At 42.9% G+C, this 13,276-nt stretch overlaps 1 protein-coding gene across 2 annotated transcripts in view; it reads left to right on the top strand.

The window, feature by feature from the left end:
• Positions 1 to 13,276, top strand: part of TXNDC11 (thioredoxin domain containing 11) — a 213,315-nt gene that overhangs the window by 137,867 nt on the left and 62,172 nt on the right. For both annotated transcript variants that reach the window (XM_073591072.1, XM_073591073.1), the window contains one exon: positions 1,396 to 1,541. In XM_073591072.1, the coding sequence (XP_073447173.1) occupies positions 1,396 to 1,541 (146 nt within the window). The remainder of the gene's footprint in view (positions 1 to 1,395; positions 1,542 to 13,276) is intronic.

The following is a 13,276-nucleotide window of genomic DNA, read 5'->3' as shown; positions in this document are numbered from 1 at the left end:
CAGCCCTGTTGAGCGTTCCATGACACAGGGGAGCCAAAGCTTTTGTTACATAGTTAGTCTGGTTGAAAAAAGACACAAGTCCATCTAGTTTAACCGCGCCAGAGCAGGCTAAAAAAAAAGGTATTAATACAGATCTTTTTTTACAGCAGTATACAGCATAGGTAGGAGGCGGTGGGAAGCAGTGTTTTTAAGCAGACTTGCATGTAGCTTTTACTTCCACTTTAAGTAATGCATCTAGTTTTTGTCTCGCCCCCAGCCCATGACTGGACAGTAAGGCTGGGTTCACACTGATGTGAATTAGATGCAGATTTTCTGCATCCAATTCGCACGACAGGAGAGTGTGACTGGCTCTCAATAGAGCCGGTTCACACACCTCCGGGGTCCGAATTGCGGAAGGGTCCTGTGTGCCTTCTGGTCCGTTTTTCCAAATTTGGCTAAAAATTTGCACCTGATTCGCACCTGAATTGGTGAACAGACACGCACCAGACCCCCTGCTGTGAACCCAGCCTTAAAGAGCAGCAAGCTGATGATCTCATCTCTGTCACTCTTCTCTCGCTTCAACATGTTCTTGTAGGCACATAAGCAGCACAGCTTATTGGCTCCTTGTGCTGTCTCTACCTTTTCCAGTCTCAGCTCTGCTGTACATGGGATAGAAAGTGGCTGATACAAAGTCAAAATTAGGTACTTGCTCTGCTTGCAAAAAATAAATTTAATTGCAATTATTAAATACAAGCTTGCATTAATGTGTGTCTTATTATATTTAACGCTGTTTTAAAGGCAAAGGGTGAACACACCAAAGATTGATTCGATTTAGTTATTTTTCTGTTTATTCAACACTATAGGTTTTTAATTAAAAAGCAAATGCATCCCACCACCACTAAAAAAAAAAAAAAAAATGTAAAAGCATCCTCACTTTGCAGCATTTTTGTGCCTAGAACATTTGTACAGTACTGTATATTTAGCAGTTTTATCCGCCAGCATTTGTATTTTTGTCCATTCAGTTCACAGCTCTGTGCCACAACGTAGCCCTGTCTGACCCTTACATGTCTTGTCCTTCCCCTAGCCTGTGACTGTACAGTGAAAGGAGAATTAGTAGACTGATGAGTTTATTTTGTGTCACTCTGCTCTCTCCTTCTATCAGCATGTTAGCACGTGTGCACTGCAACACAGCTGACTGATTCCTTGTTCTGCTTCTCCATCTCCCATTATGAGCTTTGCTGTACAGGGTTTGGAAGAGGCTAATACCAAGTACTGTATGTCAGAATAATGCCAAGCTCTTGTACTTTGTGATTCACTCTCAGAGGGAGCACACTGTTTTCATAATAGTGTTATTTTGACCTGGTATGATTTATATGTATGCTCCTTTTTTTTCTTTTTTTTTTTTTTTTTTTTTAGAGGCTTTTATCCAGAATTACAGCAAGGTTTACAGTCCATTGCAAAGACATCTAGTCAGTGACCCTCCTACCAGGAAATTAAGACACCAGCTCATCACTGAAGTGACCTCCAGTACTTTCCATCACATTGTTCTGGACATAAGAAAGGTTCATATTGTTTTTCATTTATGACTGTATTTACATTTGGATCTGAACTGTGGTACAAGGAATGTGAAGTCTGAGGGAGGCAACTACTGTTTATTGTAGCTTTAGCAAAATGTCACCCAAGATAGTGTCACCACCAAGTTCCTGTAGTACCTGAAATTAATAAAAAAAATAACACACATTCCTCTTCCTGATTTGTATAAATTGGCCCCACAAGTACCCTAAAGCACGAATTCATTTAGCTAGGACTGGACTATGCACTCATTTTGAGCGGTGCTAAGCAATAGCTCTTTAATAGATGGATAAAATAGAAGGGATTTGTTTATTGGCTGCAGACGGGAGTTAAACGTCGAACCCCTGTTGCTGTCAGGCAATAGCAGCAAAAAATGAACAGAGATGTTTGCTGTATGTTGGAAAGCTAAGAGAGGAAATTTAAAAAGCGGTAATAACAGAATAGCAAATCTGTGGTAAGATAAGTTGGAGAAGAGGAGAAGCTGCAGAGAGATTGGAGACAAGTCATATTACTGACAACAAAGGAACAGAGGCATTGTGGGAAAAGTGCAGATTACAGCCCAGTAGGAGAGAATGAATGTGAAAGGACATGGCTAGACTGCTAAGATTAAATCTTTTTTTGTTAGAAAGATAGGTGCCAAGGAATACAGCGATTGATGTTTGTTTAACAGCAGAAATGTGAATTTAATTTTGTGCTCGTCGAGGCTTTAGACATTCAGTTCATATTAATATTACTGGCCTTTTCAGCATACAAACACTTAGGCCTGGTGTTTTTTAGTGCGTTTTCAGTTTTTCAGAAACGCACTAGAGTCCATTTACCATGGTTTCCTATGGGTCACGTTCACATAGTTTGCTGTTTTCTCTTGAATGACGACCCCCAGAAATGCAAAACGCACCTGGAAACGTATCAACTGCAACGTACAATGTGAACCAGGCCTTAAAATGTATTTTCATTTTTTGCAGCCAAATTGGGATAACACCTACAGCCGTGGCCAAGGGTTTTGAGAATTACACAAATAATAATTTTCACAAAGTCTGCTGCCTCATTTTTATGATGGCAATTTGCATATACTCCAGAATGTTATGAAGAGTGATCAAATTAATGGCAAAGTCCCTCTTTGCCATGAAAATAAACCTAATTCTATAAAAAAATGTTTTACTGCATTTGTGAAGAAGGCTTCAGGGTGCTCAAGAAGGTCCAGCAAGCGCCAGGACCGTCTCCTGAGTAAGCTCTGCACCTCCAGCAGGTAGGCGTGAGTGCATCTGCATGCACAGTGAAGCAAAGACTTTTGGAGGATGGCCTGGTGTCAAGAAGGGAAGCAAAGAAGCCACTTCTCTCCAGGAAAAACATCAGGGACAGACTGATATTCTGCAAAAGGCACAGGGATTGGACTGCTGAGGACTGGGGTAAATCATTTTTTCTGATGAATCCCCTTTCTGATTGTTTGGGGTATCTGGTAAAAACCTTGCCTGGAGAAGAAAAGGTGAGCGCTGCCATAAGTCCTGTGTCATGTCAACAGGAAAGCATCCTGAGACCATTCATCTGTGGGGTTGCTTTTCAGCCAAGGGAATGGGCTCATCACAATTTTGCCTAAGAACACAGCCACGAATAAAGAATGGTACAAAAACATCCTCCAAGAGCAATTTCCCCCAACCATCCAAGAACAGTGTGGCGACAATCAATGCCTTTTCCAGCATGATGGAGAACCTTGGCATAAGGCAAAAGTGATAACCAAGTGGCTTGGAACAAAACATTGAAATGTTGGGTCCATGGCCAGGAAACTCAAGAGACCTTAAAGGGGTTGCAAACCCTCATGCTTTTTCATCTTAATGCATCCTATGCATTAAGGTTAAAAAACTTCTGTCATTGACTGCCCCCCCCCCCCCCCCCCCCCTGTTTTACTCACCTGAGTCCTGTAATTCCCTTCTCTTCTTCCCCTCTGCCTGTTGTCTCAGCTCTTGATTGGATAGATTGATAGCAGCGCAGCCATTGGCTCCCACTGCTGTCCATCAAATTCAGTGATGCGGGCGCCAGTGGGCGGGGCTGAGTCAGGCATTCTGCATCAATGGACGCAAATGCTGGACTCGGGAGCGCGCCCACAAGGTAACCCCCTGGGAGAGCGCTTCTAGGGGGTTATGCGATGCAGGGAGGAGCTACCTACGCCGCCGGGGGACCCCAGAAGTTGAGGATCAAGGCCACTCTGAGCAAAACGAACTGCACAGTGGGGGTAAGTATGACATGTTTGTTATTAAAAAAAAAAAAAAAACGAAAGCCTTACAATCACTTTAATCCCACTGAGAACTTGTGGTCAATCCCCAAGAGGCAGAGGCACAAATTTAGACAAACTCCAAGCATTGATTCTGCAAGAATGGGCTGCCATCAGTCAGGATGTGGCCCAGATGTTGATTGACAGCATGCCAGGGCGAATTGCAGAGGTCTTGAAAAAGAAGGGTTAACACTGCAAATATTGACTATGCATACACTTCATATAATTGTCAATAAAATCCTTTGACACCTATGAAATGTTTGTAATTATACTTCAATATACCATAGTAAAATCTGACAAGATCGAAAAAACACTGAAGCAGCAGACTTCTTGAAAATTTGATATTTGTGTCATTCTGAAAACTTTTAGTTACGGATGTACTTTATATATGTTACATATTCCCATTAACAAAGCATACTGTAAAAGAAAAAAAGAATAGCTGGTTACCTTTTTGAATGCGTTTTACTTGCTTAACCCTTCCATGCCTAAGCCTATTTCTGACATGTGTTGCTTACAAGTTAAATCCGTATTTCTCATTCGTTCATTGACAGACACAGCCTTCTTATTCAGAACCATAGGGTTATATCGCCTCTATTAGGAGTAGGACTAGGCAGAACAAAAAAAAACAAAACACTTGGCCACACCCATGGGCTGTCCTCAGACAGTATATAACCCCCTCCCTGCTCTAGGCATTCAGTTTTTTCTGCCTAGTCAGGAGTAAGGACCTGGTTCCCTGCTGGGATCTCTAGTCCTGGGAATTTTTGTTTTGTTATTTTCTCTTTCCTGAATTTTTTTCCGGTGAAAACTACAATCAACTGCCGGGCTGGGCAACAGACTGGATACTTAGATACAGAGGTTCATCCCAGTCTGGCCAGCGTGCGCGTGCAGACCTCAGCTACGCACTAGATCAGCCGCGAAATAGCCCCACTGGACAGTGGCTGCCCTGCGAGTTAAACGTCTTGCAAGGTCGCATACGACCGGGTCTCGGCCTGTGTCGCAGCGTTCCTCATGGCCGACAGCCCCTCCCACTTCGGTGGCAAGGAGGATCTGTCTGGGAGCGTTACCCGTGCACTTAGCTGGAGCGATAAGTAGGAGGCACCCGCTTCTCCTTTTCTGGAGGGGTGGGGGACGTGGGTACTTCCTGGGGTGGTCGGTCCCTCCGGGGTTCTCCTCCACCCCCCCTTTTCTTCCCGGGTGAGGCCAGGCTTCTGGCCTAGGGGCTTTGTGGACACACTGCCCCCCCCTTTTCCACCTTGGGTTTGCTACTGGGGGGGGGGTATCCCATGGGCCCGCCTGCTGCATTTTGGGGGTCCAGGAGGTGAGTGACCGGACATAGTTACATAGTTTACATAGTTAGTCAGGTTGAAAAAAGACACAAGTCCATCAACCGTAAAAATAAATAAATAAACAAAATAAAAAATATTGTACAATCCAATATACCCAATTCTATACCCACAGTTGATCCATAGGAAGGCAAGAAACCCCAGCAGATCATGCTCCAATTTGCTAAAGCAGGGGGAAAAAATTCCTTCCTGATCCCCCAAGAGGCAATCGGATTTTCCCTGGATCGACTTTACCTATAAATGTTAGTACCTAGTTATATTATGTACATTTAGGAAAATATCCAGGCCTTTCTTAAAGCAATCTACTGAGCTAGCCAGAACCACCTCTGGCGGGAGTCTATTCCACATTTTCACAGCTCTTACTGTGAAGAAACCTTTCCATATTTGGAGATGAAATCTCTTTTCCTCTAAACGTAAAGAGTGCTCCCGTGTCCTCTGTGTTGACCATAAAGAGAATAACTCAACACCAAGTTCACTATATGGACCCCTTATATATTTGAACATGTTGATCATATCCCCCTTATTCTCCTGTTCTCAAGAGAGAATAAATTCAGTTCCTCTAATCTTTCCTCATAGCTGAGCTCCTTCATGCCTCTTATCAGTTTGGTTGCCCTTCTCTGCACTTTCTCCAGTTCCCCGATATCCTTTTTGAGAACTGGTGCCCAAAACTGAACTGCACATTCCAGATGAGGTCTTACTAATGATTTGAACAGGGGCAAAATTATATCTCTCTCTCTGGAGTCAATACCTCTCTTAATACAAGAAAGGGCTTTGCTCGCTTTGGAAACCGCAGCTTGGCATTGCATGCTATTATTGAGTTTATGATCTACCAAAACCCCCAGATCCTTCTCCACTATGGATTCCCCCAGTTGTACTCCCCCTAGCATGTATGATGCATGCATACTCTTAGCCCCCAAGTGCATAACTTTACATTTATCAACATTAACCACTTACCAACCCGGCCAATTCTAACACTTCGCTCCTACATGTAAAAATCATCATTTTTTTGCTAGAAAATTACACAGAACCCCCAAACATTATATGTTTTTTTTTAGCAGAGACCCTAGAGAATACAATGGCGGTCATTGCAACTTTTTATCTCGCACGGTATTTGCGAATCATGCTTTAAAAAAAACAGTAAAGTTAGCCCAATTTTTTCGCATAATGTGAAAGATGAATTTGCACCGAGTAAATAGAAACCTAACATGTCACGTTTCAAAATTGCACACGCTCGTAGAATGGCACCAAACTTCGGTACTTAACCAGTTGCCGACCGCCTCCCGACGATATACGCCGGCAGAATGACACAGGCAGCCAAATCACGTACCTTTACGTGATCTGCCTCCCGCGGGCGGGGTGCCCGAGGCGGTCGGCTTCTGTCCGGGAGCGATCAGAGGTGAGGGGGAGGCCATCCATTCGTGGCCCCCCCCTCGCGATCGCTTCCAGCCAATGAAATCCTTCCTCTGCTGCTGTATAGTAAACAGCAGCAGAGGAAGTGATGTCATCTCTCCTCGGTATTTTCCGTTCCGGCGCCGAGGAGAGAAGACATCGATGTGAGTGCACAATACACACACAGTAGAACACGCCAGGCATACTGTACACCCCCTGATCACCACCCCCCCCCCCCCCCCCCCGTCACAGTGACAACAAGCAGTTTTTTTTTTTTCTGATTACTGCATTGGTGTCAGTTTGTGACAGTGTGGTAGGGCAGTTAGTGTTAGCCCCCTTTAGGTCTAGGGTACCCCCCTAATAAAGTTTTAACCCCTTGATCACCCCCGTCGCCAGTGTCACTAAGCGATCATTTTTTTGATCGATGTATTAGTGTCACTGGTGACGATAGGGAGGTTAATATATAGGTTCGCCGTCAGCTTTTTATAGCGTCAGGGACCCCCATATACTACCTAATAAAGGTTTTAACCCCTTGATTGCCCCCTAGTTAACCCTTTCGCCAGTGATCACCGTATAAGTGTTACGGGTGACGCTGGTTAGTTAATTTTTTAGTGTCAGGGCACCCACCGTTTATTACCTAATAAAGGTTTAGCCCCCTGATCGCCCGGCAATGATATAAGTTAGGTTTTAGGGTCAGGATAGGGTTTGCATCGCCCCAGGCAGCGTCAGGTTAGCGCCAGTACCGCTAACACCCACGCACGCATCATACACCTCCCTTAGTGGTATAGTATCTGAACGGATCAATATCTGATCCGATCAGATCTATACTAGCGTCCCCAGCAGTTTAGGGTTCCCAAAAACGCAGTGTTAGTGGGATCAGCCCAGACACCTGCTAGCACCTGCGTTTTGCCCCTCTGCCCAGCCCAGCCTACCCAAGTGCAGTATCGATCGATCACTGTCACTTACAAAACAATAAACGCATAACTGCAGCGTTCGCAGAGTCAGGCCTGATCCCTGCGATCGCTAACAGTTTTTTTGGCAGCGTTTTGGTGAACTGGCAAGCACCAGTGGCCTAGACAGTGAAAAAAAAACTCCTGCGCTGTCAGCGGACTTCTATACTAAAGGGACACTGCTGCAACACCTAAAAGACTGCTCCAAACAGACAAAACAATAATATAGGTAGGGGGGTGGTAGTTGCGCTGTGATAGGAAGGGAATAGAGAGAGGGGGAGGGGGACTATACTAAAGTGCATGTGACAAACATGCCAGATGACCTGAAAACATCAGTCAAATAAGTGAAAAAAGAGAAAGCTGACGTGTGCAAATGAATGGTGAACTACAAGGGAATACCACTTAGTGGTGAATGCAAAAAGTGCTATCAACAAGCAACAAAGAAAATATTTCGAAATACATATCAACAAGCAGTGCACATGGGTATGAAAAGCAGCTGGACAAGTGCAAAATCCCAAAAAGTGATCCAATACAATTCCTTAAAACGTATAGAATATGCTAGAAAATATATATGAAAGACAAATAATTCATTAAATATCAGCAAAATAAATGCATGAATGAAAAAAATGTGAAAAAAGCATCAAAGTATATAAAATAGTCCCAGTGGTAAATGTTGGTAAAACACCAACACTTGGCAGCTAGCAAATAAAATCCAAAAATAAAAATAAAATACACATAAAGAAAATATAATAATAAAAAAAATATTTTTTATGTTATATCAAAAAGTGTAACAACAGTCCCGCCACCAGATGTGACACTTCTGAATGGAAATCCAAAAAAAACAATGGTGTAAGTAAAGGGAGGGGAGTGATCTTCAGTGGGGGCACCTCCGTGTCCACAGGCCCCTTACCTTACAGCTGTAAGGTATACAGCATATATATTAGAAGCCCAGCAGATAGGAAAATCCAAAAGTGCAGCAGCTGGCGTTGATCAAGGATGCGGTATGTCATATGCAGAAAAACAAGATAAACAGCATATGATATAATTCCGTTTGATGTGGAGGACACAGGAGGGGAGGAGGAGTGGGAAGAGGGGAGAGAGGGGGGGTTGCACTCACTTGTGAACAATGAGCGCAAGCCTCAACCCACGAGCGCCGAGCTCGTATAATCCCAAATGCTGGATAAGGATCCTCCAACGTATCTTCGCCTCCTGCTCCTCACCGCCCGTCATGCAGCGTTACAATGTGCAGTATAAAAAACAAAGAACCGCACATAGCATGATCCCGTATAAAATACACTTTAATGAGTAGGCCAGAATATCATACACTTACATTAAAAAGACAGCTGGGGGGTAATGTATCCACGAGCGCCGTGCTCGTCACATCAGCTGTTGTGTGGCATCTGTAGGGCATTTGCTTTAAAAAAATATATAATGTTTGGGGGTTCAAAGTAATTTTCTTGCAAAAAAAAATAATTTTTTCATGTAAACAAAAAGTGTCAGAAAGTGCTTTGTCTTCAAGTGGTTAGAAGAGTGGGTGATGTGTGACATAAGCTTCTAAATGTTGTGCATAAAATGCCAGGACAGTTCAAACCCCCCCCCCAAGCCCCATTTTGGAAAGTAGACACCCCAAGCTATTTGCTGAGAGGCATGTCGAGTCCATAGAATATTTTATATTGTGACACATGTTGCGGGAAAAAGAAAAATTTTCTTTTTTTTTTTTTTTTTGCACAAAGTTGTCACTAAGAGCCCTTTCACACTGGGGCGGGCATCGGCGGTAAAGCGCCGCTATTGTAAGCGGCGCTTTACCGTCGGTATGCGGCCGCTAGCGGGGCGGTTTTAACTAGCAGCCGAGAAATGGTTATAGCCGCGCTGTCCCATTGATTTCAATGGGCAGGAGCGGTATACACTCCGCTCCTTCACCGCTCCGAAGATGCTGCTACCAGGACTTTTTTTACTGTCCTGCCAGTGTATCGCTCCAGTGTGAAAGCAGCAGCACTTTCGGGTCGGTTTGCAGGTGCTATTATTAGCGCAATACCGCCTGCAAACCGCCCCAGTGTGAAAGGACCCTAAATTATATATTGCTCAAACATGCCATGGGTATATGTGAAATTACACCCCAAAATACATTCTGTTGCTTCTCCTGAGTACGGGGATACCACATGTGTGAGACTTTTTGGGAGCCTAGCCGCGTACGGGACCCCGAAAACCAAGCACCGCCTTCAGGCTTTCTAAGGGCGTAAATTTTTGATTTCACTCTTCACTGCCTATCACAGTTTCGGAGGCCATGGAATGCCCAGGTGGCACAAACCCCCCCCCCACCCCAAGCTATTTGCTGAGAGGCATGGTGAGTATTTTGCAGCTCTCATTTGTTTTTGAAAATGAAGAAAGACAAGAAAAAATGTTTTTTTCTTTTTTCAATTTTCAAAAATTGAAAAACCCTATTTTGGAAAGTAGACACCCCAAGCTATTTGCTGAGGTATAGTGAGTATTTTGCAGACCTCACTTTTTGTCACAAAGTTTTGAAAATTGAAAAAAGAAAAAAACATTTTTTTTGTCTTTCTTCATTTTCAAAAACAAATGAGAGCTGCAAAATACTCACCATGCCTCTCAGCAAATAGCTTGGGGTGGGGGGGGGTTTGTGCCACCTGGGCATTCCATGGCCTCCGAAACTGTGATAGGCAGTGAAGAGTGAAATCAAAAATTTACGCCCTTAGAAATCCTGATGGCGGTGATTGGTTTTCGGTGCCCCGTACGCGGCTAGGCTCCCAAAAAAACCGCACACATGTGGTATCCCCATACTCAGGAGAAGCAGCTGAATGTATTTTGGGGTGCAATTCCACATATTCCCATGGCCTGTGTGAGCAATATATCATTTAGTGACAACTTTTTGTAAATTTTTTTTTTTTTTGTCATTATTCAATCACTTGGGACAAAAAAAAATTAATGTTCAATGGGCTCAACATGCCTCTCAGCAATTTCCTTGGAGTGTCTACTTTCCAAAATGGGGTCATTTGGGGGGGGTTTGTACTGCCCTGCCATTTTAGCACCTCAAGAAATGACATAGGCAGTCATAAACTAAAAGCTGTGTAAATTCCAGAAAATGTACCCTAGTTTGTAGACGCTATAACTCTTGCGCAAACCAATAAATATACGCTTATTGACATTTTTTTTACCACAGACATGTGACCGAATACATTTTGGCCTAAATGTATGGCTAAAATTGAGTTTATTGGATTTTTTTTTTATAACAAAAAGTAGAAAATATAATTTTTTTTCAAAATTTTCGGTATTTTCCATTTATAGCGCAAAAAATAAAAATGGCAGAGGTGATCAAATACCATCAAAAGAAAGCTCTATTTGTGGGAATAAAAGGACGCAAATTTAGTTTGGGTACAGCATTGCATGACCACGCAATTAGCAGTTAAAGCGACACAGTGCCAAATTGTAAAAATTGCTCTGGTCAGGAAGGGGGTAAATCCTTCCGGGGCTGAAGCGGTTAAAAATCCCCATAGGCGATGCTTTAAAAATTTTTACTGGTTACATGTTTTGAGTTACAGAGGAGATCTAGGGCTAGAATTATTGCCCTCGCTCTAACGTTCGCGGCGACACCTCAACACCATTTTCATATGTGGGCGGGACTTGCGTATGCGTTCGCTTCTGCGTGCGAGCACACGGGGACAGGGGCAGTTTAAAAAAATTTTTTTATTGTTAATTTTACTTAAAAAATCTTAAATTGACACATTTAAAAAAAAATAATGATCACTTTTATTCCTATTACAAGGAATGTAAACATCCCTTGTAATAGGAATATGGCATGATCGGACCTTTTTACAGTGAGATATGTCAATAAGACCCCACATCTCACCTCTAGGCTGGGAAGCCTAAAATAAAAAAAAAGATCACGGCTTCCCAGCCGAGGCGGCGCTGTTTTATTGAATGCAGAGGCCGGGCGTGACTTCATAACATCACGCCCGGCCTCTGACGATCATAGAGACTCTGGCGACCATCTGATCCGACAGAAATCTCTATGGTGGACATACGGGGCCGGCTGATCCGTTCTCCGACTCACCGATCTCAGCGGTGAGTCTGTAGAAGCACCGGAGGGCAGCGGGAGGGGGAACGTCCCCTCTCGCTGCCCGTAAGAACGATTAAGCGGCCGACCCGCCACTATGATCATTCTTATGGTGTATGGAAACTGCATGATGCCTCTAGCTGCAGGCATCATTCAGATATACCCCCACAAACCCAGAACGTCCTAGGACATCCCACGGTCGGCAAGTGGTTAAACCTTATCTGCCATATAGTCGCCAAATTAGACAGTGCATTGAGGTCGGCTTTTAAATTGGAGACATCCTGTAAAGACATTATTCCACTGCATAGCTTGGTGTCATCTGCAAAGACAGAAATGTTACTTTTGATACCAGACCCAATATCATTTATAAAGATATCAAAAAGTAAGGGTCCCAGCACTGAACCTTGGGGTACACCACTGATAACCTTAGACCATTCAGAGTAAGAATCAATAACCACTACTCTCTGAATTCTGTCTTTTAGCCAGTTTTCTATCCATTTACAAACTGATATTTCCAAGCCTGTAGACTTTACCTTACACAAGAGCCGTGTGTGCGGAACTGTATCGAACGCGTTTGCAAAATCCAAGTATACCACGTCCACAGCCACCCCTCTGTCCAAGGTTTTACTTACCTCTTCATAAAAAGAAATCAGGTTTGTCTGACAACTTCTGTCTTTCATGAATCCATGCAGTCTGTTGCTTAAAATGTTTTTTTCCAGCAAGAACTCGTCTATGTGGTCTTTTATTAAATGCTCCAGTATCTTCCCGATTATAGAAGTTAAACTAACAGGTCTATAGTTACCTGGTAAAAACTTTGATCCCTTTTTAAATATAGGCACCACGTTCGCCCTGCACCAATCCAGTGGTACTATTCCCGTCATTAATGAGTCCCTAAAAATTAGATACAATGGCTTTAAAATTACAGAGTTCAATTCTTTTAGGATCCGTGGGTGGATGCCATCAGGTCCAGGAGCTTTATCCACCTTTATTCTGTCTAAATATTTCTTTTGAGCCATTGTGGATCATTCGGGGCTGTGTCAATACCACCCCCATTATGGATATGAGCTTCCCCATGCTCTTTTGTATACACAGAGCTGAAGCAAGTATTTAATAAATTAGCCTTCTCTTTGTCCCCAGTCACCCACTCTAGATTATTTTGTAAAGGGCCTACATGCTCAGATCTGACCTTTTTACTATTTATGTATTTGAAGAATGAGGTTTTTGGGGTTTGTCCTACTATCCTTTGCAATCTGTTGTTTGTTTTGAATTTTTGCATCCTTGATTTCCTTTTTACTTTTATTTTCTGTTAAATTATTTGTAACATTTAATCGACACTAGTGTTCCTTAATTTTTATATTTTTTAAAAGCTCTTTTCTTATTGTTTATAGCTTTTTTTAACTTTGACCGTGAGCCACATAGGTTTTATTTTTAGCCTTTTAAACTTATTGCCCATGGGAATATACTTTGCAGTGAGGTCCCAAACAGTCTTTTTGAAGAATTCCCATTTCTGTTCTGTGTTTATCAATGCCAATATTCCCTCCCAGTCTGCTCTCCCTGAAGAGCAGCCCTCATCCTTGGAAAAATTGCTCTCTTGAAGTTAAGTGTTTTTATCTTTCCCGTATATATTTCTTGTTTATAGCTAACATCAAATGAAATCATGTTATGATCACTGCTACCCAGGTGTTCCTTTGAACATTAGTAATAA

Source organism: Aquarana catesbeiana, linkage group LG06, assembly GCF_042186555.1.
Source record: "Aquarana catesbeiana isolate 2022-GZ linkage group LG06, ASM4218655v1, whole genome shotgun sequence".
Taxonomy (NCBI): domain Eukaryota; kingdom Metazoa; phylum Chordata; class Amphibia; order Anura; family Ranidae; genus Aquarana; species Aquarana catesbeiana.
The sequence above is the reverse complement of the archived record's forward strand: the minus strand, read 5'-3'. Positions and strand labels throughout refer to the sequence as shown.